General features: G+C 33.8%; 1 protein-coding gene across 1 annotated transcript in view; it reads left to right on the forward strand.

The window, feature by feature from the left end:
* The window catches only part of MS3_00005204 (uncharacterized protein), a 52,690-nt gene that overhangs the window by 18,011 nt on the left and 8,084 nt on the right, over positions 1-26,595 (forward strand). The window contains exons 2-6 of the mRNA XM_051213230.1: positions 681-1,335; positions 9,418-10,419; positions 21,054-21,303; positions 23,549-23,798; positions 25,376-25,626. Of these exons, the coding sequence (XP_051069189.1) occupies positions 681-1,335; positions 9,418-10,419; positions 21,054-21,303; positions 23,549-23,798; positions 25,376-25,626 (2,408 nt within the window). The remainder of the gene's footprint in view (positions 1-680; positions 1,336-9,417; positions 10,420-21,053; positions 21,304-23,548; positions 23,799-25,375; positions 25,627-26,595) is intronic.

Raw genomic sequence — 26,595 nt, forward strand, 5'->3', positions numbered from 1 at the left:
AATGTACCAATCATTGACTTACACATAAAAATTTTAAAGAAATTCACAAGTATTTTATGACTAGACCCAGCGTTCCACTTAAAATCATCCACATTGACCTACTCAATCTGTGCAAGATCCTCATCAGCAATGATTTATATGAATTGATCAATTCTCAGTTGATTTAAGTGATGTTCTGGTCTTAAATGATTGATTATATCTAGTCATAGATAACCTTTCTGTTTTAAATATTTATAAAGTAAGAACTATAAAAATCTTCCTGCTTTCATCACTTACTTATTTGGACAGTAGCTGAATATTTTGTAAATTCTTTTTCTAGTATCACCTATTTGTATTTTACTGGGCTTATATTATTAAATTAATTTTCATAATATTTAAAATATAAAACAATTAACAAACATTTCGTTTCTCCATGTAGAGGATACGGTATTCAGCATTCAACCGATTATTATTGCGCTCAAATTTGTCCAACCTTTTTCAGTATAGACACCTTAGTTTTACTGTTGAATATTATGAAATACATATGTTGCTTACATACTGATAATTCAGTCAGTAGTCATCCAGGTGTGATTATTGTTTTTTACGTAGTTTCTAATATCATCATTCATATTTTTAAATCTGAAGCATGTCAGTTAAATCATAAAATTAAATAAATTATGCAATCATTTCTAATTATTTAGTGCCTCAGCCATCATCAATGGCTTCTACAGATCAAACGAATTTCATGACTGTAAACAACACAAATGGATCTTATGCTAATTATTATCCTCCTCCTCATTATCAACATCATCAAACGACGAATTCACAATCAGATTTTAGTCATTTATTTCATTCAAATATGACATATCCTTCTTTACTAATTACACCATCGTTTTCCAATCCAGCATCTCCTATTTTCCCTCCACCACCACCACCAGTTATTACAAATTCTGGGAATATTTTTGTGTCTTCCAGTCATACAATAAATCCTACTGCTTCTAGTGTTTATCCTGTTGCTGCTGCCGCTGCCGCCGTAGCTGCTGCTTCTTTTCAATCCCTTTCATCATCTGTTTATGATCAATTTTACTCGGCAATATCATCAAATAATCTAACAACTGTTAATAATAATAGTGGTACAAATATGCATCAACATCTTACTCATAATTATAACTCTCATTGTACTTCACAGCAGGCAGAGGATTCAGCTCAAAATGAATCGATTTCTTCATCTTATAGAAATCCGGACTTAACTGGTTATTCTGATATTACACGAACAACATATCCTTTAATGTCTACCCATTTACTTCATCAGCAGCGTCAGACTTCTTTATTTCCTACTTCATCTTATGGTTCTGAGTAAGCGAAAGGTTTCAGTTTATTTAAATGTTAATCACCTTTTTTAAATTTTGTTTGTGCAAAATAATTTATAGTTTCCATTTTATGATCTTGTTAAATGATAATTGTCCACAGTCCATATGTTGCTGTAGTTCTTGAAAAACTCTAAGTTTAATAATGCCTCCTGACGTGGTTGGTTTCGCCCATCGTGATGACTCAAAAGATCTACGGCCCGAGGGCGAAGTCGTACTGCTGACTGTAGAGGGTTGTGACAGAAGTAAGGTGTTTCCTACGGACAACCATCATCTACAGCGATGTTGCCTTTTCATAATCGACTCAGATGGACTCAAATAGATTCTACTGTCACTAGCCATCATTGAAGGTTCTCGATAGAAAGCCGTCGCTCATTCTAGAGCACATATTTAGACTCATATCATGCCCTAGTTCGAGCACGTATTTGTCTGCTTCTTACGGGAAAAGCCACAGCAAGAAAATATCCCTTAGAGTTCAACTTACTGATGAAAACTTTAAAAAATATTTCAGAAGTAACTATAAAAAGAGTTAGTCAACCATGAGAGTGATATCTACTAGTAACTCAAACCAAACTCTTAGGAAAAATCAGTGGATTCCGGTGGCGTCTACAGAACTGATAGATGCTCAAAAACTCATCCCGTCTGGCTCCGAACACAATGGGGAGCTTAGGCAGCTTAGAAGTAGGCTGTTCAAAAGCCTACGTAATTGTTGTGGGCAGTGATGGCTAGCAAAAGAGATGGAAAAGGCAGTAGGGATAGGTAACAGTAGACAACTGTTCAGAATTATCAAGGAAACGGACATTAAAAATCCGGATGTTAGTGAAACTATCTCGGAAATAGACTAGAGTATTATTCACTCTCAATCCAAGAGATTGGACCGTTGGGAAGAACACTTTACGAAACACTTCAACTAGTCTTCAGCAACACGTCATTTACTTACTATGTCCGAGCAACCTGAATAGTAAACTGATGTAGGTCCATTAACTTTTAGTGAGGCTGAAAAAACTATAAATAATCTAAAGCGAGAGAGCAACAGGGCCTGATGGATTAACTCGAGATTTTTAAGGATGGTAGTCCAGTTTTAGCAGTTAGATAAACTAAAATCTTAGCTAAAATCTGAGAACTGGACGTAGTCCTATCTGACTGGTTTCTATAGCTGATCGTCCCAGGTTATAAAAAAAGGACAGAAACCCTCTTGCGATAATTACTGACGAATCTGTTTAACTAATATAATGTCTAAAATATTAGCCTCAATACTACTTCGACGTCTAACTAGAGGTCTTGAAGAGAAAACCCGAGAGAATCAGTCTGGTTTTTAGACCTGGACGTGGATATTTAAACCAAATATTCACCCTTCGGCAGGCTCTGAACACAGACATACCTTTCGACCTCCGGTTATAGTTGTATTCCTTGACCTTGAGGCGGCGTTCGACTCTGTTAATCGTGAGTTTCTGTGTCAGTGTCTGTCACTAAAAGGCGGACCAAAAAAGCACACTAACTTTTTACAGGTTTTCTACTCGAACACTACTGGTAGAGTCAGTGCTTATGGCGAATCATCGGAGTTGGTTTCCTTAATTGGTTTTCATCAGGGTTATCCTCTTTCCCCATTTCTATTTAACTTCGTCATCGACATGCTTTCAGCGAAAAAACTTCCATCCTCTTACTTTTCGGAGTCTGTCTTCTACTAGGAGATTTACTTGTTGACCTAGAATACATAGATGACGTAGTTCTGCTTTGGTGAAGACACTGACAACATGCAGTCGCCTGACCATCTTAAGCAATAATGGAAGCATGTTTGGAATGCAGTTCTTTCCTTCCAAATGTAAAATATTACTTCTGGATTGGTTTGCATCATCACCTAAATTAGTGATTGGAAGTGAAGTAGTTGGACGCATCGACCGCTTCACTTATCTTGGAAGTCTCGTCGGTCATGATGGCCTAGTGTCTGATTATTTCTCGGCACATATTCAGAAAGCTCGACTGGTTTTCGCCAACTTGAGTCACTTGTGGCTTAGGCGAGACATTCACCTTCCAACCTAAGGTCGAGTTTACTGTGTAACAGATCGCTCCGTCCCATTTTATGAATGTGAAACATGGCCATTAAGGAGAGGATGTTTGTAGGTTGCTGGTATCCGATCATAGGTGTCTTCGAAGCATTGCTCGTGTATTTTGGGACCACGGAATAAGTGTCTGTGATGCCAAATAATTCTCATTAACAATGATACTGTTACTACCTCTACTATATTGGGATTGAGCCTGATAACTTCATCTCTCTGTGTCAATGGAGTATAGCAACTTGAACCGATGTACATACGTAACAGCTTGCACTTTGTGACTGACTGATTTAATAATGTTTTAGAAAGATCGCTTTCCAGCGATTGGAGATAATTTAATTTTAGTATGTTATATTTCCATCTTTTCTCTTGTCAGATTGTGCATATATAATTTCAGCCTATAAATTATCCAGATAGAACACTTACTCTTTGGCATCTTTTCGAACTCTCGAGTGAATTAGGACGGAGAATATGTCGTTTATGTATTGCAGTGATTTCTGAAATGTAATTTAAACAAATGTAGTAGATCATATACATAAAGGATAATTCATAAAGCTTGAATACAAAGTTCCAATTGAATAGATCCTTTCAAAAATCATTAGTAACAATGGTCTTTTCAGTAGACTGGATTATCTAACTAATTTAGTTTCAACCCAAGTGAAACTAAGATGTTATTTGTCTAAATTCGGTTGCGAATCTCGTCAACTAACGTTATCCGCAACGTTTTGATTGTTCAGTACAAGCCCTCTCTCCAACACTCAATTTAGTGGAAAAGTCCTGCATATTAAAGTGTGATTTCCATTGGGGATTTTGTTTCAATCCCTAAATTTTCATCCGGTATGTTGGTCTGCTCTACACTGACATATTCATTTCAGACAGTTGCGCATACTTTCAGAGCCTTGAAATGATATCTTCAGTGGAAATTACACCTTTATACGTAGCCGTTACCTGCTAAATGAGAAAAGTTACCGAAAGTGCTGTTCACAAACACGTATTGAGAATTTAATACGTTACAGATAGCCACAGCTTTCTCGATTTCTGTCAAGTTCTAGACCTAAAGTTCCTTGATTAGTTGTATTTACTTACTGTTGACCCAATTTTCTCTCAAAGTGCATTGTCTTTCTTCATGTCTTACAGATAAGAGTTTTAATAAGATTTTATAGACTATATTCTATGGGTTCTACTTATTGAAGGTAAATTTTAGTGTATATTGCGAATAACTTAGATACATTTCTCTCTGCAATACCTTAGCGGTTTAAAACATTTACTAAGCATATATATATTCCCCATTAAAAAAGTGAATTAATTTGTAAACTAGCCAAATTACTTTACCAAATTTATGCGCATATACTACATTGTGAATGTATTTGTGATTTGTTTTTAGCTTTTCTGTAGTACATAGATAACACAATTAGTCAGTACGTTAGTATTCAGGTTATTGAACGTAGTATTTTGGTTATTGTTTTTCTAGTTAATTATGTTCATGACTAATCCAGTTATATCATATAAAACTATACACCAAAAAATCATTCAATAAATTTGGCTTATATACACATAGTGTGAGAAATTTATTTTAGTCAATAAGTAGTCCATGTATTGGTTGTCTATGCGTATGTGTGTGTGTGCTTTGAAGTTGATTCATTTTAGTGATCTAGTTGGGCATCACATTTTATGTACTGTCTTAGACATAACAATACAGAAAATAAATAAATAGTTAGCAAGAGATTGTTCACATAAAACTTTGCTCGTGTTTTTGAAGCGTCTCAAGTAAATTTATATATATATATATAGTCACAATTGATTGATCACTGGGTGGCGATCAATGTCATGCGTGTCTAGTCCTTATTAGTGCAGATCGAATGCTATCAATCATGTTGCAATGTGGCCACCAATCTAGGTGACTCGACACTGCGGGCACTATATATTGAGATTAGATGGTGGTTGGAGGTAGTCGACAGGAAACCCTGGACCCGGGTTTCGTGCTATTTGGCACTCGTCAGCAAGGTGTACCTGTAATCTTGAGGGAACTGGTGCTCCCTGGCGGATTCGATCCCGTGTCACGCAGCTTCACAATCAGAGACGTTACCACTGAGCTATCCGAGCCGCGACTGATTACAGGTACACCTTGCTGACGAGTGCCAAATAGCACGAAACCCGGATCCAGGGTTTCCTGTCGACTACCTCCAACCACCGTCTAATCTCAATATATATATATATATATAGTGATTTGTGAAAAGGATTAGTTCGTGACTTAAACTATGGAAATTCTACAATCTCCACAAAACCTTATAGTGGTAATAATCATATTCTCACGAGTGACTAACTTCAAGATGTAATTGCTAGGATTCTAGCGAGAAACCGTGACCAGTAGAGTTTAACCATCTCAGATGTGAAACATTTATCTTCCTCAGACAATGGAAGATGGTAACTGGATATGGTGAATTGATTGAATCAAGACATATAAACTGATGGGTGACACTTCAATAATCTAGAATTTAAGCGTGCGGTCACCAGACTGAATGTCCTTGGTTCGATTCTTGATGATGGGTTCGGGAATACGCACTTATGAGGACTCACATACTGTGATGAAACAGCTGTCATGTGTTTTCTGATTTTCGATGGAAGTCTACCTAAAATCAGTTCGTGATTAAAAGTGAAAAAAGGAAAACGTACACATTCCAGTATTTTACTACACAGCATAACTGTCATATTGGCGACTTAATTCTGGAACAGTCTTAGGATTATTGACTGAACAGCATTGTCACCTCTTACTTATCATCAACAGATTGGTATGAATATTACTTACGCTTGTTACCCCTCATGGAAAAACATAGGTCGCTCACCAGCATTCTCCATCCAACTCTGTCCTGGGCAATCCTCTCGAGTTCTTCACAGTTGTTATCCATCTTTTGCATGTCTGCTTCAGATTCCCAACGTAGTGGGTTCTTCGGACTACCACTTTTCCATTTCCTCTCAGGATTTCAAGTTAGCGCTTGCCTCGTGATGAATTTTGATGATTTCCTCAATGTGTGTCCAAAGTACGTCCATTGTTTTTTCCTAATTTCCTCTGCAGTTGTAAGCTGGTTTGTTCTCTCCCACACTAGGCTATTGCTGATTGCATCCATCCAACGGATATTGAGTATCCTGAGTAGACAACTATTTATAAATACTTTTACATGTTTGATGATGGTTGTGGTAGTTCTCCAGGTTCCAGCTCCGTACAGCAGAACTGTATTGATGTTCGTATTGAAGATCCTGACTTTGATATTGGTTGATAGTTATTTTGAGTTCCATATGTTCTTCAATTGTAGGAATGCTGTCCTTGCTCTGCCAGTGCTTGCCTTTACGTCTACATCAGATCCTCCACGTTCATCGATGATGCTACCCAGACACGTGAAATTTCCTATCATTTTCTAGAGTTTCTCCATCAAGTATGGTTGGGTTGGTGTTCTCCATGTTGTATTTGAGGATCTTGCTTTTTCCTTTGTGTATGTTGAGGCTCACTGATGCATAGGCTTCTGCTACTATAGTTGTCTTCATCTGCATTTGTTCGTGTGTGTAATAAAAGGGCCAGGTCATCTGCGAAGTCCAAATCTTCTGATTGATTCCGAGCTCTACATTGTATTTCCTGTTTTCCCTCAAATGTGGAAGTCATCATAATCCAGTCGACCACCAGAAGAGAAAGGAAGGGGGCGTAAGAAGCCTTTTGTGACAAAGGTCCTTACTTAGAATGCATCTATCAACTGTCCTCCACGCACCACTTTACACTGTAGTCAGTCGTATGAATTCCGGATAATGTCGACGATCTCAGCTGGTACTCTACAGTGTCGAAGAAGTTACAATAATGTTCTCCTATCTACACTGTCAAACGCCTTCTCATGGTCAATGGAGTTAATGTTTAGTGACGAGTTCCATTCTATTGATTGCTCAACAATGATCTGTAGTGACTCGATTTGGTCTGTGCACGACCGATCCTTACGGAATCCAATCTGTTGATCTCGAAGTTGGGCGTCTACTCAATCTTTTATCTGGTTCAGCAACACTGCTAAAAACCTTTCCTGGTACTGACAGTAAAGTGATTCCTCTGCAGTTCTCATATTTGTTCAGGTTTCCTTTCTTTGGTGTCTTGATGAGATGTCCTTCTTTCCAGTCTATCGGCAATTGTTCCTCCTCCCAAATCTTCTTAAATAGAAAGTGAAGTATGTGTAGTTACTTCTATGTGGTTTTAATGCTTCGGCTGGTATATTGTCAGGTCATGCTGCATTCCCACCGTTGATGTGTGATGGCCATACTGATCTCTTCGATCGTTGGTGGAGTAGGAAGGTCTGTGTGTGTTGTTTTGATGTCCGATAGGTTCACTGTGGCTGGTCCATTCATGAGATTTTCAAAGTGTTCCACCCATCTTTTTCTCTATTATTAAATCTCAGTAATTAGCTTGCCTTCTTTGTCCTTGACTGATCACTATGGTTTATTATATTTCCCTGTCAGTTCCTTCGTCGTGTCATTTAGTTGTTTCTTATTTCCTTCTCTTGCATCTTTTTCCGCTGTCGTTGTTAGCTCTCCCACGTATTTCTGCTTGTCGGCTCTAATACTTTTCTTCACTTGCCTGTTTGCTTTGGTGTATTCAGCTTGTGCCTTGACTTTCTTTGCTCTTGTTCGGATGTTGTTAATTGCTCTCTTCTTGTTCTTCCTTTCTTGAATCTCGTCCAGGGTTTCGATAGAGATCCATTCCTTATGATGATGCCTGTTGCGGCCCAGAATCTCTTAACACGTTGAAGTCAGTGTTTCTTTGATCCCTTTCCAGTTGTCTTCCATAGTAGTTTCTTCTTCCTGTATATCCTGTAAGGCCTGAAACCTGTTGTTGAGAGCTATGTTGAATTGGCTGAGTTTGACAGTATGTCGAAGGAAGGGTATATTGAACCTTTGTAATGCTGTTTTCCCAGTCTTAGAGTGTTTCTTCACCTTCAGTTTCATCTTGGCAACCACCAGTTGGTTGTGATCTGAAGCTATGTCAGCACCTCTCCTGGTTCTCACGTCTTCCATTGACCTTGTAAATTTTTTATTGATGCAAACATGACCTATCTGGTTCTTCGTGCTGTGATCTGGTGAGACCAACGAAGCTTTGTGTATGAGTTTGTGTGGGGATATTGTGCCGTCTATAACCAGTTTGTTGAATGCATATTGGTTCGCAAGCCTCTCCCCATTTTTGTTTCTCTCTCCCCACTCCGTGTCGTCCTATGATATCTTCATATCCGGTGTTATCCATTCCAACTTGGGGCGTTTGGGTCTACCGTCAGGATGGTGAGATCCTTTCTTTGGAACTTCACTATGATCGATTGAAGCCTCTCATAAAACTGATCCTTATTGTCTTTGTTGCTATCATTGGTGAGTGCACAATACTGGATCACATTCATAGTGATTTCCTCCTTCTTTGTTTTCAAGGATACTTTGATGATCCTTGGTCCATATGTGCTTTACGTGCTTCTTTGGACAACATCAGAGCAAGTCCACGAGTGTGTGGAGCATTTTCCTCTTCGTGACCGGGGTACAGCAGCATCTCTTCCGTATCTAACATTTCCTGTCCAGCTTGAGACAAATGGGTTTTCCGGATTCCGAGTACTGCCAAGTTGTATCTCCTCATTACCGTTGCTGTTTGACTGGTCCTCCCGATCTCCCACATTGATCAGATGTTCCATGTACCTATAAAAATTGTTGCTCTGGTTGTTAGAAGGGTCATCGGCCTCGTGACTTCCGAAGAATAAACGGTGATACATATTTGTGTACATATCGTCAGGTCACCTTGATAATTCTTTATTACAAAAGTACTGTCTCATAATTATGACTGACTTATATTTAAGTGTAAAACTGTTTTCCCCCTTAAAACTTAATTCAAGACGTAATGTTTTAAAAGTTTATTAGCCTGTGTGAGTAGTGAATGGTATTTACATAAATTAGAAATTATAATTGTGATCAAAATAATTTCTTAGATATTGAAAGGAACTTTGTTTATTTTTCAGTAATAAATTGAAAAATCAGTCTATTCCTGACAGTTTATTACATGATCGACAATTGTCTAAGATAATCGACAAAGAAGAACAAATACTTCAGCAACAAGATCGGGCTAACAATTCAGACCATATTGATTTTTTCAATACACGAGTTCAACCTTCAGAAAATTCAGTGAATCATTTATCTTTAGATAATCAATTTGCTCCAAGATCATCATTATCGTCGGAATCATCATCATCATCATGTTCAGAGACTTATATGAATTCTTCTTTACAACAAATAGACAGAAATTCTAATGAACACAATAATAGTAAACAATTAACTAATGATTTTACACAATTTAATAAAACATTCCAGTTGAATACATGTGAATCGGGCAATACTAATACTAATCATAATAATCCACTTATTTTAACATCATTAAAAGAATTTCAACTTGATCAAAACAGATTATTCAATCTTTCCAATCATTTACTAATAAACAATAATAATGGTCAATCTACCATCAAAAACACTCTTAACAATGGTACTATCAATACTACTACTACCACTACTACTACTAGTACTACTAATAATACAAATAGTAATAAATTATATAGAGAATCACTAAATTCTTTGAATTTGCCAATATTTGATGAAAATTATGATCAAATCAACAGGAGTAGAATAGATCAAGGTGAAAATACAAACAATATTCAATTAGATATTTTACAGTCAACATCATTACTACTTAAAACTGAAGAGAATTTAATGAATTTCCCATCAAGCTCTTCATCATCAACATTGTTATCTAATCGATCGAAAGAAGCTGATAGTTCAAATATAGCCACCATGAGTAGTGGTGAAAGTGGTGGCGGTATTATCGCTGTTCCTACAAATACCGGTTGTTGTGAATCATTAAGTATATTGACAAGAGATATGATGAGAGCCTATCTCGTTGATCGACGGGATCAAATTCTAATCATACTTCATGCAAAAGTTGCTCAAAAATCATATGGAACAGAAAAACGGTAAGTAATTTATATCTCTTATACTTAGTGAAAAAGTACAAGACTTATTTTTTTTTAAAATAGTGTATTCAGGTTGAAAATAAGCTACATTTACTATCAAAAAATATATTGCTACATATTGTCAGTATCGACTGAATTATTCTCATCAGATGTTGTTATTCATGAACCGTTAGAAATGAAAAACAAATTACAGTAATTGAAAGCTAACGATTCACTATACTATAACGGAGTTCTTTGTTTATGAGGTAGTATATTTTTTAATCTTACATTCAACCTCCATCTGTTACTCGGGCTCGAGAACTATAGTAGCTCCAGAGGCGTCTCCAGGTGAAGTTACTAGAAGGTTACTGATCTATAAATTATTATTTTTAACTGTGGAAGAAATTGTTGGCTTAGCACACAGTACATGATTAATAAAAGTAAGTCGTGTGAAATTGAGCTCACTATCTGATTTTTGTTCTAATGGTACTGATCGAAATCCTAAAAAAATGGTTCATTCTAGTTTTCTTTTAGAAAAGTAATTCAGCAATTAATTATTTTGTCAAACAAAGAAAAAAAAGTAGAACTCGGTTAGAATTGTTGTTGTCGTTATTTCTAAGGTTGTAATGATATGATTCTCTTATGTATTTTTTTCCGGTGGGGGGGGCCACACAGACATACTAGAAAATTATGGTACATATATGTTACCGAATAAACAGTAGTGTTACTTTTGCATTAATGTATTGCTTTAAACATTCATACAGTATTTAATGCTTCTACATTGATGAAAGGTAAAATGCATTTTCTTGAAACGGTCAATGAGTGCCGATTAGCATTGAGAAGCTGTAGTGCTTCTAACTGTTTATTTTCAAATAGTTACTATCGAATGTTTATTAGGTAAGCTATGTAAAATTGTGTATGGGACTTATTTAGTATTTAGTATACAAGTGGTTGGTCATTGAGTAGTGACCATTGTTATGAATGTCATCAGGTCCTTCTTGGTGCTCATCAAATTCTCTCAGTGAAGTTGAGATGTGTCCATTTGTGCAAGTGACTAAAAATAATATGCATTATGTTTAAATGTTAGGTGATTAAAAGTCATCAATAGGAAACGTTTCTTGACTTAGGTTTTGCACTAGTTTTTACTCATCAACAAAGTGTATTTATAATCTTGGAGGGAACTAACGCTCCTTGGTGAATTAGAGTCTAAGTTGCTCAGCTGCTCCATCTGATACGTTATCACTGTGTTAACTAAATGCAGTCAGTCAGTCAGTCAGCTACAACGTAGGACCAGGCAATATATGCATCGGTCTAGGTTGCCATACCTCATTAGCACAGCAAGATGAACACCGGATTCATAGGAGTGGTTAGGTCAAAGGTGGTAATATATAAAATAAAGATTGCATATAAGGATACAGTACAGGAAGAAAGAATTAGTTAGTAGAAAGAAAGATATGAAGCGATTTTAATCTCTTAGTTTAAGGGAAGACAGAGAGTGTATACATTGACACCATTGTGATAGATTCTGAGCCATGTCACCAAGAGTCTCCAACCATCGGTTACGAAAGTCACGCGGATCCCAACCAAGTAGTCTGCATCTACCAACATGGCTCAGACTAGAGGTTAGTGTCTTCAAGCACTGATGCCACGTTTTGGTTTGGCCGCCCCTAATTCTCTTCCAGCCATCTCTAACACCCGTTAGCATTGCACGACGTGGTAATCGGTATTCAGGCATACGTAATACGTGGCCCAATCATCTCAGTCGATGAAGATTCACAACCTCATCAACTGATTTACCATCATTCCCTAATACACTGCGTCTAATCTCACTATTGCATACCCGGTGATCCCAGCAGATGTGAGCAATATTTCTAAGGCATCTGTGGTCAAATACTAGTAGCTTACGAGTATCTTTTACAATTAATGGCCACGTTTCTCAACCGTAAATTAAAACAGAACGAACTGCTGCGCAGTATATTCGTCCCTCAATTGATAAACGGATATCTCGCCTTCCCCATAGGTGACGTAAGTTGGTAAAAGCCAATCGAGCTTTTCGAATCCGTGCTGAGATTTTGTCAAACACCAACCCACTAGGGTTGATCAGTCTTCCAAGATAAGTGAAGTTGTCAACGCGTTCGACTACTTCACTCCCTATCCTTAGTTCAGGTGTTGACGCAGACCAGTCCTGAAGCAACAACTAGCATTTATAGGGAGAGAAGCGCATTCCAAACATTCTGGCTTTGTTGCTTAGTGCTACCAAAAGACTCTGCATTTTATTAGCGTCTTCACCAAACAGGACTGTCATCTGCGTATTCTAAGTCGATAAGTGGACCTCCTGGTAGGAGATCAATACCCAAGAATGTTATTTCCATCAGTAGGTCTATGATGAAGTTAAACAGAAATGGAGAAAGTGGACAGCCTTGACGGACACCACTTGAGGTTGCATGAAGTCAACCATTTTCAGTTTATTTTTTCTATTTCTTTCATCATTAGTCATATTTTTTTTAATGTAAAAGAGTGAATAATACAACTTAATAATCAAGAATTGTATGTTCATACACTTAATATCATTTGTGAAACTGTTTAGTGACAATGACATTCCCAATGATACATTGTTATTGATTTTCTTAAACTTCAAACTTTATGATTAGTAAAATGACCATCTCTTTAATGTTATTTATGGATTCATTGTACATTTTATTATTATTAACTTAAGGATATATATTTTGTTGCTTTTCATCAAAATGAAAAAAATGGTAATTACTTGAATGAAACAAGTTTGAACAAAGAATATATATTTTTATAATTTTAGAAAGTGTATAAAATGTAATATTCTAAACTTTTCTTTGATAAATATCACTACACATATACAAATCATAATAAACCATAATAAAATACATATTGTAGTTAATGAAATGAAATTGCATTAATATATATCGATAGGTTATTATAGACAACATATTTTGTAATGTATCAGTTTTGATTTGTACTTTTAAGGAAGCACTAGACTATTATTTCGTTCTAGTATGGAACTTCTCAGCACTGGGCGTTCACGATCTCATGGGGGATTAAACCTGGGACTGTCAGTTATCCCGGCTAGAGCTTAATCATCAGACTGTTGAGCCAACATCTAATAGGATATATGTTCATATTCAATCACTTCACGGTATTATGCAAACATCTTTCACTATATTCGGTTGGTAACCACCTCGCTGTTGGACACCGACTCGTACGGTTAAGCTCTCATCACGAAATCTGAAAAACCTGCGTTTGATCCTCAGTAACATTAGGGATGCTCGCTGCTGAGGCGTTCCATGTCAGGTCAAAACCTTAGTCTAGTTCTTCGCGGTCTTTATATATTTTTTAAGACTTTTCAGCTTTAGTGGTCAACGTAAAGATATGAATTGTTTGTTTTATGTTGATTATTTATTCTCACCCTCCCTCTCTAAGGTGGGATATGATTCATTCACACACACACACAAAGATAACTACATTTCGAAGTTATTTAAACATAAACTGAGTGGAGAAATACAACTTACTGATTAACGTAATCAATTTAAAACCCTTAAGTGAATACTGTAAACAATTGGGTGGTTGATTACATAAGGATACGCGCAAGCATATTTACTAATATGGGCAGAGAAATATATATATTTATCATATATCAAAGATTTTATGTAATTAAAATCAGTAAAACAGCAGTATGTTGGAGGTGGGGAATGATGATTTTCTGTTATCATTGCGCAAGATAAATTTATTCAGATGAAATCAACAACAATTTACCGAAGATATTCATTAAGGTTAACATTCATCCAAAAAAGCAGTTCTAATAGTACCACAAAGAGAATTTGTTTCCCTTACAATTTATTTATGAACTGATCAAGGTTTTCGATAAAAGATTTCCCAATATTTGACACAATTAATTTTCGTATGAATAGTTTATTGTTGTTATATGGACGGAAACTATGCAAGTATTTTTTTTTAGTTAAGAATTTTTAAAAACAACTTTCTATCTTGGGTAACATGTATATTTAGATCAAAAAAATTTGTTATATATTTTCTGTCCTACCGCGTTATGCCCCATGCAGAGTATGTATGTTACATTCATATATCTATAAATATATGGCAGCCAGTAAATATGGTAGAAGAGAACTAGGTGAGAGTACATAATAATCTAGAGTAAAGCGGTATCTCAGCAGGTTTCATTCAGTATAGATAATATTATCACATAGAAATTGTGGTCGTTTTTTGTATTCTGTACTTAAATGAACATTGAGATTTTTTAAAACAAAGGAAGGACTAGAGGTTTACTTGTTATATCGTTTTCAAACGCATATATATATCATAAACGTTAACTAGTTTTATTTCAGTTTTTTATCATTCGATTATTATGCTTAGTTTTTGTTCAAAATACCAATGTATACAAACAATCATTTCATGATAAGCATAATGACCAATCAAGTCATACTTTGAGAAATAGATTCACATGAAAAACAGTAGTAGACTTTTTAATTTCCCATAATCAAATATCTAGTTTTTATCAGTTAATTGTAAACATTGAGTGATATAGGCCGGGATCAGTCATAGTGTTGCAGATTTACTCAGTCTCTACCTTAGACTAAATTTTATGTTCCAATATTCCTTCATGCATAATTCTCCACTGAATGACTTTTTATCAACTGACTGATCACACTGATGAGTAATTTTTCCAAACTTACTAATATGCTACATAATAACAAAGTGTCAGTAGTTAGTGCATAGTTGATAACATGTTTTAAAGTGATATTATCCCCCTTTCTTCAGCACAAACTATTGGTGAAGTCCAGTGGTTTTTGAAGTCCTATTGATATCTTCTAACGTTTAATAGTTGATTATTTTCACAAATACTTGTTCGGTAACTTTATGTCATGCGAGTTTAATTTTAGAACTATCACTTTACTTGGTTACTAAGTTGTAGATGATTTTCATTTGAATTAATTCAATTGTTCTTCTATACTGGAATTCATTCTCTCGAGGTTTTTGTAATTTGTTTGTTTGTTTGAACACATAAATATTGTCAGAATGGGTTTTGTGGAGAGTTATAGAAATTTCACAGGTTGAAATCATGAGTCGATTGAAGCTAGACCACCGTGGAAAACCTGGAAGCACTGGGTTCGAGCCCCGCGTGGTGCGGGATCGTGGATGCGCACAGCTGAGGAGTCCCATACTAGGACGAAACGGCCGTCCAGTGCTTCCAGGTTTTCCATGGTGGTCTAGCTTCAATCGACTCATGATTTCAACATAAATATTGGTACAAGAGGACACCAAATATATATGCGCCACACTTGGTGTGAGGGCTGTGATACTGCCCGGGTGCCCAGACCTAAGCAGGTGGTTTTCTTAGGGGGCCACACCCCGAGCCTTTGACCTAAAGGTCTAACCCACAAGGTAGTGGAGCATCGTGAGGAAATGCAGTCTCATGGTAGCCGGTGACCAAAAATTGGTTCATAAGTCATTTGTTCCCGCAGGATACTGGGATCCGGTTAAAGCGCTGGACATTCGCTTTTCATCCTCTCATTTTCGTAAACAACACCGGTGCCACGAGAAAGCAGTGAGTAAGACGTCCCTGGCAGAGGCTGTATACGTGTGGCCGTGTGAGAGCATTTTGAGAGGGAGGGCGGGCCCACCCCACTCTCGGCCATACCAGGGCATTTGGGGGCAGGTTTTTGTAATAATAAATGAAACTGAATAAGAACTAGTTGTCAAACTGTTTACAGCCTACAAGTCATTATTGAATATAGGGATTTACAATATTGTAAAACTAGCATTTCATTTAATATCAATGTAAATTGAAAATAACCTTTAAATCGATCTGTTCCGCCTCCATTTAACCAATTACCATTCGATATTTTGTTTTACAGTTGTTAAAACCAAGAAAAAATACAACGAACGTTTAGTCAAACTTCAATATTTTGTGTGAACCAATAATGTAAATGAAATGATAATTCAGTACTACATGTACATCTTTATTGTTGATTAAATCTTATTGTATTAAGCTTAATCATTATGATCTTATCTGAGTATCTAGACTAAAGTATGTTGGAAGTATTTCAGTTAAGTTATAGTTACATGTCTTAATTTGAAATGACATTAATCCTTTCTTTTTTTTCTTGTCAATTACCCTAATACAACACATTCAGCTTATGAATAATGAGTTAAAATAATTTACACAGTAATTAATTAATGTAAGATACTGGGACTTAATGCACAAAAATGTGTAATTGTTTAAAAGTAAGTATTCTTATAAAGTACATCATAGAAATTGTAAACCTAAGACTTTGTCTCTTTATAAGTATTAAGTGGGTAAAAGAGAAAATGTATCAACAAATCAAAATATTTTAAAGCCGTTCAACATTTAACAATTGGTATTATCAAAGCTAGAGAAAAACAAATTAAAAGTGGTTATTGTTACAGATTTACATCAGTTGAAGTAAAAGGTAGCATACTGGATAGCTATTTCATTCATATTATAATATTCTTCGGTAGTGCGAACCCACAACCCAGACTAGGATTAAATCCAGAATCTTTATTTCTCTCGATCACAAAAGGAAAAGCAGTTTGTCATGAGAATCACTTTTTTATGGCACCTTTCATGATATATATATTGCAAAGCCTTAATTATCTTTTATCACGAATTCTTTGTATGTGTATAAACAATCATTTTACCAAACTAACTTCACCAATATAACTTTGAAACATATGAACCCCGCCCTATCATGATAATCTCAAGAAAACAAAATGTAAAAAAGTTTGAATACATGAAATATGAACAACATTATTAGTTATTTCTAAAAAAATAAATCATATTTTGACCAAGACACTTACCATGTAACCGTTTGCTTAATATTTGATTGTATGAGACATGAATTATATTTATCTATTTACATTTATAATATAAATTAATGATTAAATCTACATTAAAATGATTTATACTACTAGTGGAATATCGTCACAACATGTAAAGCCATATGCGTGTAGTCTGGAGGTACAATTTTTAACAAAGTTTCCTAACCCCCCCATCCTTTCAGTTAACAGTTTTCTAACGAACTGCTTAATGCATCATGCTAGAAGTTTCCTTATATGACATAGTCTACTTTAAGTAGTAGGTAAAAAATCAAGGTAAGAAAATGTTTTGAACTATATACAAAACATTTCCGAATACAGAATATACACACGTTCATATGTATATAGGATATTATTTGATGTGTTATAAGCCTCGGTGATATGTGTGAATTAAAACTTTACAATAACAATGTAAGTAATAGACAAGTAAGCACTGTATTTATAACGGTTTGTACTATTCAGTTGTTGGTGTTCTAAGACTGAAATTTATCGGTCTCATTCTGAGTAGATTTTCTTGATATTGTCATCTAGTCACCAGTTGTAGTAAAGTTTGATTGTCTCTGTCAATGGGCTCCAAAATGCTCGTCTCTTTTTTGTGACTCATCAAGTGGATGTATCTATATCAGTTACTAACTGCCACCGAATTTTACTGGGGTAAATATTCTTCCTAATATATGTGTATTTATTTAACAATTTATAACTAAATTTGTAAAATATGCATTATTAGTTCTGTGTAGGACAGTTTTGCGAATTAGTTGAAACATGAATTACTGCTAAACTAAGATAAATGTATATCTATCTATATGAATACAATTAATGCAACTACTTTGTAATTTAATAACTCCATAATATTTTAAATCAACTTTTAATCTGTAGCTTCATTCAAGAAACATCTATCTAGTAAAGTTATAATGAAACAATAGGTACAGTAAATAATGTTTGTTTAATGAAACGTCCATCTGTAAAAACCTACTATTATATCATAATCAACTCTAGATTCATATATATATATATATATATATATATATATATATATATATATATATATATATATATATATCATTAAATTTTCCACTGAAAATAAGTAAATGCTCAATATTTCGTGAATTTAATTCAAGAAAATTTAATGTAACTTTTGATGATGCTCTCATCAGCAAAAAAAAAGAAATAAATACATATACTTAGTAATAGTAATTTTCTAAATTGAAGAAAACCACAGGATTAAAGTCTTTAGAACTAGGTATGATAAATTGGACAAGTTATTCCATCGTCTAATATATTTACATCACAAGTGACCGTATTATTTTTAGATAATATCATGACCAGAGATTTTAATAATCATATAATTACAAAGCTATTTGCTGTCTAGACTCAGAAGCTCAGTGGATAACAGGTTGGGCTTTTGGAGCGAATGATAGTGGTTTTGAGTCCCAACATCAACATCGGGATGAAGGTACATTCAGCCGACGAGTCCCAAACAGAATGAAATACATACACTGAATCTTATAGTTAGCCAATATCCAACTTTAATAAAAACGTTCAACTAAATGGTAAACGTTGAGGTGATCCTCACTAAGTGCTTATTTGTCAAAAACTACTGGTCAATGATAGTCCTTAACGCGTCAACAATAGGAAGATATAAAGCCTTTCTAATAATATGGTGATCCTAGTAAAGTTAATACTATGGTAAAACACGTCTTTTCTCTGCTTTGTCCTTTTTTCTGTTGACTATTTATGGATTTTTATTGTCCATTTTATGCCACATAGAGAATGTCTCGTAGTTTTGAGCGCGTACACTTTCATTTTTCATCAATATTTATTTAGAAGTTGGTGTATATATTTTCATATTTCCATGGAAAAAAAGCAGTAAGGAGCGGGTATTTGTGATTTCAGTGTTGATTTGTACTTCATATCCGTTAAGATTTTGTTAAGATTTAGTTACGCTTTCTCAGAGGAAATTCACCTGTTCATAGATAGAGTATTTACATTGCTGTTTGATTGTAGGTTTATCTTAGTCAATTAAGAACAATGTTTGTTTAATGAATCGTTGAGCGAGATTGTTTTGTGTTACTAAGCTGATTTTCTTAAGAATTCGAGAAAAAGTTGCAGACATTTCACCGGCTTTAGTTCCGTAAAAACCAAAGGCGTAAAAATAATCTTTGTCTACTATTAGCCTACTACATTTTTAGTATTAATACATATTACTCAAAAAGTTATAAGTAAGCAAACTTAAAATAACAAAAATGCGTGACTGGTGGATTAAATAAATTCAAATTAAACAGAATAATTGTATGTAATAAGAGAGGAAACAATTCTACCATAAATTCCTTGAGATTTATGCGGTCTATAATTATGTGATCATGGTTGTCTACCTGTGTAATAAAATGCATTAGTTAAGTGTTTACTTTGAGGAAATGAAAGGGGAACAAATTAATTTTTAATGTTTACATCTGACGATGCAAGCGATCACGTATGATTTAGTTGTTAGGCTGTATTATTTTCAAATAATTTAATAGGACTAAACACATTCTCTTGTCAATTCTAAGAAATACAGGCTTTATGTATAGGTTATTTTCTAAGATGCTCTTCGACCTTCGTACAAAACACTAAAATTCATTTTCTTGATCTTTATTAGATCAACAGTATAGCTGAGTTGTACCCCGATTTTGCATAACCTTCGAGGAGATTCACCGTCAAATTTGTTAAAATATAGGTTTCACGTGGTAAATAATAGTGACTAAAATGGGTAAAAACAAGAACACATTTTTTGAATAAACCACCCAATTCATTTGACCTAATTCAACTGACTCACATAGCGCTAGACGATGAGGATTAACACATCAAATTACAATCTATTATATACTTCCTGCATATACTTGTTAAACGATATGACTAAGGAAACTAAAAACATACAAATGTTTAACAAATATGAATATAATCTAACTGTAATGGATAAGAACACGAGTGGGGCAATCGAATGTATTTGAACACAAAATTACAGAACATCTTAGTAAAATCTGAGAACCATACAATGAATACTTGCAAAATGTCAAACAGTCGTCTCAGACTTCACTGTTCCTGCATTTCCGTACCAATCGCTTTCTGTTCCCGTTCTTCCCTTCTTGATTCTCTTAATCTTCTGCTGCGAGACATAATATTCTGACTCACGTTATATACTACTTATGCCTATATAAGTAGCACACACCACATAACCAATAAATGTCTGTAAGCCCATCATATATCATGTTACTTATCTGTTAATCTAAAGTTCATTTATTTTGATAAACGGGTCTTTTCAATCTTTTTACTCCTTTACTAATAGAACAGTATTGGAAGTAGTTGCTTGTTTTGCTCAGTAAAAAACACAATTTTTCCTCAAGTAGTCTTTTAAAAAAGTAATAATTTGTTTAACAAAAATATTCCCACTTAACAAATAGCATTAATAATAAATATATATGATTAAAAATCTTCAAATGTACAATATAATAGAATAGTTAAAAGTTGAAACTTTCTAATGGTTAACAAAACTAAAACGATAGCAACTATCTGGTATACTTCTTACCAATAGCTGATAACAGTTCATCTGGATATTTATTTGATATTTGCATTGACCTTTAATAGGTTCATAGATTGAAAAAGTGTCAAAGAGCTCGTAGTTTTCAGTTCATCATTAACGTAGTTTTCTTTTGTATTAAACTTCGGAAAAGTATTTTCTCTACACTGTTTCTCTTGAATTTATTATTTAAAAAAAATGTTATTTGTTTACTTAACAGTTTTTTCTGCCCTCCACCTTGTGTATATCTTCGTGGTGAAGGGTGGGGATTACAGTATGGTCAAACATCACATGATGAATCAAAATTGAGCTCTAGTCATGAACATGTTGATCAAACGGATTTAGTGAGTTATTCCACAAATAATGTTCGAACATATTCTCTACAAAATAATAATATATCGTATTCAACAGCTACCCCTACTCCAGGACCTTCACATTTATCGTCTTCATTTACAGGAGAACAATCTCAAGTAAGTAATGAATCTTATTTCATATTAAAATAAATAAAGAGACTAAAAATTTGAGTATGCTCATCTTGACTTCGCTTTCATGTATGTATAGAAAACTAGAATGATTAACTCTATAATTTGATTAGAATTCCAATAGTTAGTGACAGTTTTAGTAAGTAGTTAATTGTTTACCTTTAAAAAACGATAAATCATAGACCCAAATAAATCATGTTATTACAATTGAGAATTTTGACCTAAAGTTATTCCCGGCAAATATTATTGTAGCCTTACATTAAAATCTCATTAACAATTAAAATGGATTTTGTTTAGGATGCTGTGAAAAAATCTGAAAAATTTGAATGTGAGATGGTGGAGAAGATTTGTAGCTCAGGTGGATGATTTTGATGGAGTTTTGTTCTCTGAGCTGGATGGTTTGGTCGTAGAATAACTTACTTACTTACTTACGCCTGTTACTCCTAATGGAGCATAGGCCGCAGACCAGCATTCTCCAACCCACTCTGTCCTGGGCCTGGTCGTAGAACAAAACTCCAGCAAAATTTGAATGTCTTTGATCATTGACATTTGGTTATTAGATTTATGGTTTAGGTAAATGAATTAAATAGTGATGTATGTGAAAGAGACATCTAACGATGTGGTATCTAGAATGTAGAATTTTGATGCAATATATTTAATAGTAGTAGGAGATGAAGAAATTTCACAATATTGCAACCAAAACGGTGGATGATCACATTCGATGGTGTTGTTAAGATATCCAGTAAAGAGAGATATAGAAGAAAAGAGTTTACTTTCCATCTTATTCTAACACAGCTAAAAGAATTTATATAAGCTTAAGTGTTGATTTGTATTAACTATCAGACATTTCAGTCCGAAAAGTCAAAAATATCCAAGTAGGTAGTTCAAATATGAGTTCTTTAATAGTATAGGATGTTCTGCTTGTAGTTGGATGATATTATTAGTCTAGAAACTGCCAACCAACCATACATAACGATAAACAGTGTGCCTGATAAACTTTACAAATTTTATTTTAAATGAAGGTATGTGAAAGATTTTGAAAAAGTTTAAGATTAATTAAAAGTGATGAAAACAATAGAGAAGTATACGATACAAGACTGCTTGTGATTTACACGAAACTCATCAAATATAGAAAAGATTAAGTGTTCATTCGAAAAAAATGACTACGCTATTATAAGAAATACGTGACTTATTGTGAAATATTTTAGGTATATTTAGTATGTGACCAGCAATGGAATCTGGAAAGCTCGTTTCGTCCGATTAGGTACTCAGCTGGATAGACTTACATCTCAATGTATGTGCTCACACTAAAACTAGACCCAAGTACCTTTCACTTCAAACTCAGTCCTGAATATAAACAACGAAAACTTACAAACTCATGTTGAAAAAACTTCAAATCAGATCCTTGTATTCTGTTTTAACAATCAGGAATACACTGATTGTTATGAAGTATAGCATAAACATCCGAACTGTGTGGGAAGTATATTCATCTATAGTTTGGTAAAAGCTACTAGTAAAGCCAATAAAATGTTTAAAGCTCATTAGAAGTAAAATTAATAAATTATTCAGTTGAAAAATAATTTCCTTTCCTTAATCATCACTGGAAAATTTATTGTATTGTAGCTTCAAGATATTCTCTACCTAACTGTTTCCCTTTTCCATTCGATCAATCCAGATGATAACACGTGATTTTTTTACATTTATTAAACTGTACATCTAACATTTAGTATAACATCATAGTTACTTTGAGAGACAAAATTTGTTAAGCAAACAAAAGGGAAATGATAAGCGCTGCTATATCCATACAACTGAAATTAACAAAAGAAAGAGATAAACATCTAACTGATAAATCATTGTATTACTTCAAGAGAATATAAAATGGGAAATAACATTACTATTGTAGTTATGATTAAAGTGTTTTGAAACTCATTAAAATGTAAGCAAGGGAGGTAATGACAATAGAACGAGATATAAGATATACACTATTTGATAAAGAATATTAAAAAATTCATCAAAGTGTAAAAGCTCTAGAAGAGCGAGGATTACTGATGAACATAGTCAACTTGGACAGTTCATGTAGATCATTATTAATATGATTCAATGAAATTTATTGATATTTTATTTATTTAGTCTTTTAACTACTTAATTTCAATATTCACAATATCATTTTATTACAAAAATAATAATAGTAATAATGACATCATTTTGAGTTGTTATTTTCTCTTTTCTATAGATACTTGCTTTTATGGGTATTGGTGGATCAACTACTCCAGTTGAAATGATTCAATTAAATTTAGATGATGGAAGAGATTATTCAAATGCTAAAACATTATTTATTTCAGATTCAGATAAACGAAAATATTTTATGTTAACATTAAAAATGTTTTATAAAAATGGTAAAGATTTAGGTCAATTTCATTCAAGACGTATTAAAGTTATTTCAAAACCAAGTAAAAAGAAACAATCTTTAAAAAATACTGATTGTAAGTGATCATTTTCTTTATACTTCATTGTTCATAGTAGTGATTGAATAGTTGTTCAATGATTAAATTTCATTTAATATTTATCAAATATTTAGTTTGAGGGGTGTTTGTGAAGATTGATTTAATTTTTAAGTTGTATTGACTACAGAATAATCTCAACAAAACCCCTTCAACTAAATTATAATAATCAGATCACTAGTAACTTACTTAAAGATGTTCCTGAAGTCCTTGTAAGAATTCGTGATTGGTGGAGCCCAGATATATCGAAAGTGAAATAATTGGATATAGGTCAAGCTATATCACAGATGTATCAAAGGTGGAATAGTACAATTGAATCCCGAATAAGCTATTCTAGAGGTTAGCGCTTGCCATGTGACCTTGAGAATTTAATTTCGATCCCTGGCAAGGCTGTGTATGCACGTTTCTGACAAGTCTCATACTAGGGCTAAACAACCGTCCAGTGCTACCTACTTTTCAATGGTACCCTAACTGAGAACATCCTGTGGCAAATACAACTTACAAACTAGTTAAATGTATTCGATTTGTAATTATTTTTAAAGAATTTATAATATGGAAAGAACTGATTATTTTATGTACATATTGAAATCTTATATAATTTCTGGCATTTGTCCCATACCTCAATAGTTATATCTGTGATTGAAATACTAGATTAAATGCGTTTTAATGTAGAATAAGTTTCATATTCATAAATGAATGCTGTATTGACTAAGCATTGCTGATACTCATAAAACATCTTTGCACATATATAAACCTCTAATATATTCCAAAGCTCCCTAGTGAGTTTTTATTCATTCCGTTGGGTCACTTACTTAATCTTTCAGAGGTTAGTCTCATGTTTTAGTTGGACAATATATAGAAGCTTGACCACTGCTCTTGGATATCATTAATCGTACATATAATTGTTAATGTTTATAATTTGCCATGTAGGGAGGATTTTTTTTCTGAAATTAATTCAAGGTTCATTTTGTATGAATAAGATCTGTTGAAATCCCAGCACAATTAAAACAAGTATTTTTCGTAAGAGAAATAATAGTACTTATCATTTTAAAAATATTCATTCTTTTCTTAGAAAGATTGTTTTCATAATGTACTGATATCTCAAATGATGTCAGGAAGTGTTTAATTAATAGACTGTTTCATATTAATTTAAAACTCCTGTAAAGCTAATATTTACAACTCCCCATATGACTAAATTTAAGACATCTAGGTTTACCAGTAAGCTAGTGAAGTGAATTCATTGGTCTAGGTTTTATAATTTCGGCAAGACCTGTCACAGTACGAGTAGTATTTAACTTCACCATCTGTTTTAATACTGAATGTATTTCTATGCAAATCGATTATTGGATTATGAACAACATTTTTCTTTCTATATCTATCGGTAACTAAATTTTTTCAATCAAGCTATACGTAATAATCACTATTAGGCATATATAAGGAATTATTTTGGTGGCATACTGTATTTGACGATACTTGTAAAGAGTTTGCTACAGTGTGTTAATTGATTCATTGATTAATATTAATAATATTTTAAAAATATTTTACTTTCAATGTTACAGTATGTATTGCATCTGGTACAAAAATAGCCTTATTCAATAGATTACGTTCACAAACCGTTAGTACACGGTATTTACATGTTGAAGATGCTAGTTTCCATGCAAGTTCAAGTCGTTGGGGCTCATTTACAATCAATCTGTTAGCTGATGATCAAGATGAAGCTGAACAGTTCACTGTACAAGACGGTTATATACATTACGGTCATACAGTGAAATTAGTTTGTTCAGAAACTGGTATGGCACTTCCTCGTTTGGTAAGTTATATATATATTTATACATATAATTAAAGTTTTCCGTATTAGCCTACGGTAATTTCTAATTACGAACTGTTGGGGTTTTCATACGAATGGGATCTAGTGCGAACACGAGAGACTAGGTGATTGACTATTATATCCAAAACGATGGAAGGCAGGAAGAAGTCAATAACTCATGAAAATCTTGATTTTTAGTAAAGACAATTTCAAAGTCAAACAACTGAGTGTCTGTTGTAACAAGACTTGACTTTTAAACATGGTGAAATTAACGGAGTAAAAGTGACAATAATCAGCTGAATTACAGTAAAGTTCAGTGAGGAGATATATGAATTTAGAAAAATGGTTATACCAGTTATCCTTACAAAAAGTAGCTAATATTTATTGACAAGAACTATGTAACATGAAGTCACCTTAGCAATATATCAATCACATATGAAATGTAGGTTTCTATGCATTTAATGAACATTCCTACTGTACAAATCGTATTCTCTTATTTTTAGTGAAACCATGTAAATATTAAATTCTCTGATTCGATGTAATCATCTTAGTATGAAAATAGGATTTAAGTACCATGTTAATTTATTAAATATGATATTCATTGTTTACTGGATACTAATTAATATGTTATACACAGTTCAATGCATATTAACCAATGAATGGTACTTTTAGCGTATAACGTGACCAACAGATTTATTTAAAATGAAATATGTTTGCTATGTACGTGGCCAATAACCTTTCGCTGTAATTCTGAAAGAATATACTTTGAAAGGTATATAAAATAATCAATAATCAGTTACAAAAAATCAGAGTTATGCTTATTGACTTTCATCCATTTATTTTTTACCGATTACCAAAATTGTAAACTTGACTGGCTGATTTCAGTCTAGACATATTACTTACCTCTACAAATGTCGTCTGGCTTACATAACATTTCCGAGTCAATAATTACGTTATAATATACTGATGAGT

The sequence above is a fragment of the Schistosoma haematobium genome, chromosome 3 (genome assembly GCF_000699445.3).
Source record: "Schistosoma haematobium chromosome 3, whole genome shotgun sequence".
In the NCBI taxonomy this organism is placed as follows: Eukaryota; Metazoa; Platyhelminthes; class Trematoda; order Strigeidida; family Schistosomatidae; genus Schistosoma; species Schistosoma haematobium.